Below are 7,118 nucleotides of genomic sequence, written 5' to 3'. Positions count from 1 at the left end.
CTTGGTCTCCATCCCTGTCCTCCTCAGGAGGGTCCAGACAGCTCCCATGGTACAGCTTGTGCTCCAGGGCTGGGGGATAGTCCCTCTGACAGAGGCTGCGTGACACCAGGGCTGGCCCCTGGCAGTGGGTCAGGCCAGGCAGCAGCAGGGAAGAGAACTGGGGGAAGGAGGGAAGGAGGAGCTCTCCTGAGCACAGACTGACCTGTACCTAAAGCTACACCTTACTCACTCAAAGCTGGGGAAAGAAATGGAATGACTCAGGTTTGAATAAGAAAAAAGCCACTCAGTGCTTGTGTCCCGCTTCCTGCGCCCCCCTACACTGGGCATGGGGTGCAGGTGGGGCAGCCCAGCAGGTTCCTGCCATGTCAGGGATATATCCCAGTGCCATGATCCCCTTCCTGCCCACAGAGCCCCCAAAGCAGCCACAGCTCCAGCAATAGGCACTGGCTTTGTTCACAGGTGAGCACTGCACAGAGCTCGGACATGAGGAGGAAACATCAGAGAGAACAAAATGCCCTTCCCAAGATCCCACAGAAGGAAGAGGTGAGGTGAAACCCAGGCAGGTCCTTCTCCCCTTTTAGGGTGCTGGTTTGCTCAGAGCATGGAAAGCTCAGAGGCCAACAAATGACTGCAAAGCTGCACTTCATTAATATTTTGATATGAATGCTGCCCAGAGCAGAAATGGCCCCATTTAATGGTGCTCCATTAATAAACCACTTGTTTCCAGGTTGCTAGAGCTTTGTTCTCTCTGTTAGCAAAAGCACATTGGCACAGCTTCTGCACCAGCAGGATTAGTTTTGTGTTTGTTGTGGCTCCTGATACAAAGGATTCCTCTCCCAAAACTGCACAGCTCAGCCAGGTGTGAAGTGTCCTGTGCTATCACACGGTGTCACAGCAGGCAGCTGTGCCAGCCACTAAACATGCATGTGGCACAAGGAAACATCCAAATCCACTGCTGTGTTGTCACCAGGTGAGACTGGCAGGAGTCAGTCCCTGTGATGTGCACACCAGGCCCAGGTTCTGTCAGTGAGGGGCAGGGGGGCAGAGCGTCACTGAAAGCCAGAACTGGGGGGTTCTGAGCTGCTGGTTCATGGGATCAAGGTACCCTCAGCCAGCTCGCTGACAACACCGAGCTGTGTGGTGCAGTCACGTGCTGAAGGGGAGGGATGGATCCAGAGGGACCTGGACAGGCTGGAGAAGTGGGACTGTGCAAACCTCATGAGGTTCAACAAAGCGAAGTACAGTGCAGTCCCAGGCACACCTGCAGGTTGGGCAGAGAAGGGGTTGAGAGCAGCCCTGGGAGGAGGGCTTGGGGGTGATGTTTGATGAAAAACTCACCCTGAGCCAGCAGTGAGTGCTCACAGCCCAGAAACCCCCCATGTCCTGGGAACACATCCAAAGGAGAGTAGGCAGCAGGTGAAGCAGAGGATTCTCCCTCTCTGCTCTACTCTCCTGAGACCCCACCTGGAATACTGTGTCCAGTTCTGGTGCCCCCAACATAAGAAGGATGTGGAACTGTTGGAACAAGTGCAGAGGAGGCCACAAAGCTGGTAAGAGGAGTGGACCACCTGCCCTATGGAGACAGGCTGAGAGAGTTGGGACTGTTCAGCCTGGAGAAGAGACGGTTGTGTGGAGACCTCACAGCACCTTCCAGTCTGTGAAGGGGCCTACAGGGAAGCTGGAGAGGGACTCTTCCTCAGGAACTGGAGTGACAGGACAAGCAGAAATGTGTTCAGACTGACAGACGGCAGGGTTAGATGGGATATTAGGGATAAATTCTTCCCTGTTAGGGTGGGGAGGCCCTGGCAGAGGTTGCCCAGAGAAGCTGTGGCTGCCCCATCCCTGGAAGTGTTCAAGGCCAGGTTGGATGGGGCTTGGAGCAACCTGGGCTAGTGGAAGGTGTCCCTGCCCATGGCAGGGCACTGGAAGGTCTTTAAGGTCCCTCCCAACCCAAACCATTCCATGACCCTGTGATTCTGTGAACTACAAACCCTCTTCATAGCTTCATTGTGCCTACAGGACCTGAGAGATACTTCCTCTAACAGAGTTCAGCTGTGTGTGGGGAGAGGGTTAGAGGATTTCCTTACCAAAAAAAGCAGTTAAATCCAGTATCCCCTCCTGCTTTCTTTGGAGTTCTAGCCCCACAGCCCCCCACCCACACATACACACCTGTCAGGGGGTTCAGAAGGGCTCCTGCACTACCACACTGGGTGTTACACCTGGTGCCAAGCAGATGCTGTGCTGGCCTCCTCTGCTCCACTTCCTCCACTGTTTGGAGAAATTAGAGCAGCAAACAGCTTTTAAATCTTTTAAACTCCTCCACAGCCAATCCATTCTCAGACCACCTTACAACCAGGCTGCAAGAGCTGTTCTCTCCTTTGCACCAGCATCCAGCTCACACAAATTGTGGGTGACATTCAGGCACCCAAGTTGGCTTATTTCAAGACAAGAAGGAGGGAGCAATCACATCAGCCCGAGGCTGGGCTGTGCAGTGGCCATGGAACCACACTGTCCCCATCCTCTCAGGGGAGAGGAGTGACAGAACCTGGAGGGGCAAAGGGTGAAGCCAGAGCTGCCAGCTTAGAGAGGGGTTTAGACATCAACAACATCTTTTTATTAAATAACCAGACAGAAACATGAGCTATTTTCACCTTTGTGAGCTGACTCCACAGTGAAGTTCCCTCCCCAGCATCCAACACCTGGATTCTTGGACTGTTTCCTCACAGAGGAGATGCTGAGTTTGCTCAGTCACATGAGTGAATGGGAGGCACCAGCCTGGAGCTGGCTCAGGGATCCTGGTGCCATGGTGCAGACACGTGTCAACGAGGAACAGCCAGACTGTGCTCACACCCTTCACTTCTGTGACAGCTGTCTGTACAAGTTTAGAGTCAGAAGCATAACTTCAGGATCTCCACTTTTTATGTCAAGAGCTTGCAGGAAGCAGTCCAATGCCTCCTGGAGTTTCCCATCATTCTGAAATTTCTTCCCACTGTACACCAAGGTGTCGTAATCTCCCACAGCAGGAGAGGAATTCTGACCAACCTCCTTTTTGGAGCTGCTTTCCTGGGTGAAGTAGTCAATCTGCTCACCCGACTGGAGCTCAGGGTCACCAGTGGATTCCTCCTGAGATGACTCCGTCTCCTCCGCCTCGGACTGCTCAGATTCCTCACTATCTACATGGGAGGACTCTTCACCTGTATCAAGTGTTTCTCCAGTAGGTTCTTCTTCAGTCTCAGCAGATTCCCCAGTACATTCCTCAGCTTCTTCTTCCACAAGCTTGTCTTGCTCCTCATCAGTGTCATCATCACCTTCTTCACCGGTGGTTTCCATGATTTCCCCAATATCCTCCACCTCATCTACTACGTTGTTGATGAATGAGCGCCTGGAAGCATTAGACCTGCTACCACTGTTACTTAGTTGAGGAGAAAAGATGGCTCTAGCCCTGCCTCTGTCACATTTAGGGGTGGACGCGCTAATTCCTTCCAGAAGTTGGTGCCCAAGGCTGTCCAGGGGAGAGGAGGGAATTTGTTCAGGCTGCTCTTCACTCTCGCTGTCTGAAGCAATTCTGTTTAAGCATTTCCTCCTATTAAAAGTAAAGAGACCACTGCTTTCCTCCAATGCTTCACTCCCTTGCAGGGAGGCATTTGGCTCTTCCTCATCTGCGGGACAGGGTTTGCCACGGTTACTGTTCTCACTCAGCTGACTTTTGTTTGGAGATTCTTTGGTTGGAGATTGACACAAACTTTCTGCCTGGAGTTGGAAGCTCTCGTTGGGGTGTTCCACTGACCCTTCCCTATTTGAGGCATCCTTCCATCCCTCTTCAGACTCTTCCAAGACCAGATTGAAGTCAACTTGATCCTGGAGAGAAAGCACAGATGTGTCCTCCAAATTGTCTTCCAGCACACGAGACTTGCAGAGCCCACCATGGATTTCTGGTGTGACATTTGATAAGCTCAGCACTGCAGAAGTGGAAGCTGCCTCAGGAACGTCCTTCTGCTCTGTCCCCAGGGCAATGTGCGGGTCAAGTACCTGAACTGACATTTCTGCATCCCTTTCAGGATTGTCAGCTATGCCAGACTCGTTGGAGGAATGCTGATGATGCCCAGACAGGTCATTCCCTGCCTTAGCCAAGCTGTCTGAATGTACATGGGAATGCTGTTTCTCTTGGAGGCTCCGACTCTCTTTCTCAAGTGCAGGGGATGATAGCATAATGATGGATTCGGGATTTTGCTCAGATTCTTGTATATCACCTTGTTCTGCTGCCTTGCGGGTATTAAGCAGCTCTGTCTCTATAGTTGACACATCTTGTGGCAGTTTCTGCTCACTCGAGTCATCAATAGTTAGAGTTGTCATTTTGGAGCTGACATCAAGTACCTGGACCTCCTCATCCTCTGTAAAGTCAATAAATTTGTCTTTTTCATGTGCATCAGCTACTGGTGGTGAAATAAAGTGATTTTTGTCATTCACCCCCGGAGACAACTTCTTGGGTCCAGAAACCAATCCTGGTGGTCTCTGCCGCTCCTCTTCACAGGCACTTCTGATCCCCTCCATCCTCTGGTCTCTGAGCTGGGACTCCAGCTGGACCAGCTCATGGGCTTTCTGTACCCTCCGCTGGATGTACTCATGGGCTTCCTCGCTCTCCACTTGCTCCTCATGAGCAGTGTCCTTCGTGTAGATCAAGTCGTGGTCAGAAATGCCAAACATCGCCAGCGAGTGCAGGTAAGCAATGTGCTCGTCCAGCTGCGTGTCAGACTTCCTCTGCATGGCGTGCAGGGACTGCAGCTGGATCTGAGTCACAGACGTCCGAGTATCTTCCAGCGTGAAGAGCTCCCTTAGTTCCTGTTTGGAGAAATAGCGGAACGGGTTCTTTTTGTCACCAGTGGTCTGTCTGATTAACGAATCCTTAAACACCTGCCGCCTGTATATCTTCTCTTCCACGGTGCCGCAGGTGATCAGCCTGTAAATCACTACGTTCTCTTTTTGCCCGATCCTGTAAGCTCTGTCCACAGCCTGAGCGTCGGTCGCTGGATTCCAGCTGGGATCAAAGATCACCACTCGGCTGGCTGCTGTCAAGGTTATGCCGACGCCCCCGACCTGCGTGGTGAGCAGGAAGACGGAGTAGTCCGTGTTGCTCTGGAAGGCATTGATGCGCTTCTCCCGCTCCGTCAGGTGGGTCACCGTGCCATCAATGCGCAGGATCCGGAATTGTCGGCGAGACAGGACGAGCTCTATGATATCCAGCATCTTCCTCGACTGTGAGAACACCAGGGTTCGGTGTCCCTCTTCTCGCAGTCGTTCGAGCAGTCCCACGAGGAACTGCATCTTCCCAGACTCCTGGATCATGGTCTCATCAGAGAGATGATCTATTTTATTCGCACCTGAAAGCATATCTGCTTCGCTCCTATGATCCTGCTCAAAGTACTCCTGCTCTTCCAAGCCCAGCTGGATACAGGCTCTTGCAGACAGAAGCCTGGGGTGGTCACAGAGCTTCTTCAGGACTGTCAGCTCAGCCAAAGGTGATCGGGTTGTCATCAGCACTTCCTTCACGTGATCCAGGCAGAGAAAGTTCCTGTATATTTCTTCCTGTACCGGTGCCAGATACACCCACACAACAAAGTCATTTTTCCTAGTGAGAGATGGCATGACAGGAGCCCTGTTCTCACTTGGATCCTCAGGAAGAGGAGCATCTGCTTTATCAGCAGAATAGCTTTTGATGTCTTCCTTAGTTCTTCTGAGGAAATAGGGCTTTATAATGGCCATAAGATTCTCTGATATTTTTAGCCCCAGCACTTTCTCACCTGGAGTTGCATCCTTCTCCCTCGCCCTGGTAATGGGATTCTCGTATTCCATTTTAAAAGTTTTGGCTGTTCCCAAGAGGGAGCCTTGGCAGGCAAAGTCAAACAAGGACCACATTTCCCGCAGGTTGTTCTGCACGGGGGTGCCCGTGAGCAGGACGCGGTGCCGGGCTGGGATCGCGTACGCGCACTTCGTCGTCTTGTTTGATGAGCACTTGATCTTATGTGCTTCGTCAAGAATGACGTAGTCCCAGACAAACTCCTCCTCGTGGCGACTGGCCAGCTGCTTCCAGTTGTTAATGAGCATATTGTAGCTTGTAATGACGATGCCATTCTTCCTCTGGACCCTCTCCAGGTTCCTGGTGCGCTCTGCCTTGCTGGTGCCGTGGAACTCCTTGACACGCAAGCCAGGGGTCCAGCGAGCGAACTCAGCCAGCCAGCTGCTGACCAGGGTGGTGGGCATGATGAGCAGGACATGCTGGATGAGCTCGGCGTCGAACATACCCGAGAGGAAGGCGATGACCTGGATGGTCTTGCCCAGGCCCATGTCATCTGCCAGGATGCCACCTGGCCTGCCCTCCCGGTGCAGGCGGTACAGGAATGCAACGCCTTCCCGCTGGTGCTGGAACAGCTTCTCGTGCATCTCCCCGTAGATCAGCAGGCCGCTGCCGCACACATCCACGAAGCCTTCATCCTCCTCCTCCTCCTCCTGCCCTTCCTGCTCGGCCGCCGCCGCTGCCAGCGCCTCCTCCACCCTCTGTATGCGGCCCCGCAGCTTCTCGCTGGGGCGGATGGCGGCCGCCAGCCGGAACAGCCGCAGCGCCTCTTCCAGGTCCCCATCGCCCGCCGCTGCCTTCGCGCTGGTCACGAACCTGCGGGAGTCACCGTGAGCACCGCGCGCCCGGGCCCGGCCCGCAACCGGGGGAGGTTGGCCCGCCACCGCAACCCCCGCTCTGGGGCCGCCTCTGCCCGCCCCGGAGCCCCTCGCCCCCGCCGCTCAGTCCCCGCACACCGCCCGGCCTGGCCCGGCCCCACTCACCCCCGGTACCGCTGCTCCTCGTCCGCCGCCTGCCCCGGGCCCGAGGCCGCCATGGCGCTTCAAACCCGGTTCTTCCCGTCCTGCACCGCGTCACATGCAAATCACCTAGGCTCGCAGCCAATCAGCACGGGGGCGGGAGCAAAGGGGCGTGGCTGCGCGCTGCCCCGGGAGGGCGGGGGACTCGGGGACCGGTGCCGGTCCCGTGCTGTCCCCGCCGTGCGGGAGGCGAGGCGAGGTGCGGGGCACCCGGCGGGAGTCCGGAGGACTCGCAACTGCCCTCGTCC

The 7,118-nt window shown here is 54.7% G+C and overlaps 1 protein-coding gene across 1 annotated transcript; it reads right to left on the bottom strand.

The window, feature by feature from the left end:
* Positions 1–2,591: 2,591 nt before the first annotated feature.
* On the bottom strand, positions 2,592–6,915 carry ERCC6L (ERCC excision repair 6 like, spindle assembly checkpoint helicase). The gene is made up of 2 exons (XM_027734305.2): positions 6,835–6,915; positions 2,592–6,667 (listed from the first exon to the last, which is right to left on the bottom strand). The coding sequence occupies exons 1-2, from the start codon at positions 6,885–6,887 to the stop codon at positions 2,854–2,856; spliced, it is 3,867 nt and encodes a 1,288-aa protein (XP_027590106.1). The 5' UTR covers positions 6,888–6,915; the 3' UTR covers positions 2,592–2,853.
* Positions 6,916–7,118: the final 203 nt, after the last annotated feature.

Source organism: Pipra filicauda, unplaced genomic scaffold, assembly GCF_003945595.2.
Source record: "Pipra filicauda isolate LSUMZ 115617 unplaced genomic scaffold, ASM394559v2 scaffold281_size1565311_pilon, whole genome shotgun sequence".
In the NCBI taxonomy this organism is placed as follows: domain Eukaryota; kingdom Metazoa; phylum Chordata; class Aves; order Passeriformes; family Pipridae; genus Pipra; species Pipra filicauda.
The sequence above is the reverse complement of the archived record's forward strand: the minus strand, read 5'-3'. Positions and strand labels throughout refer to the sequence as shown.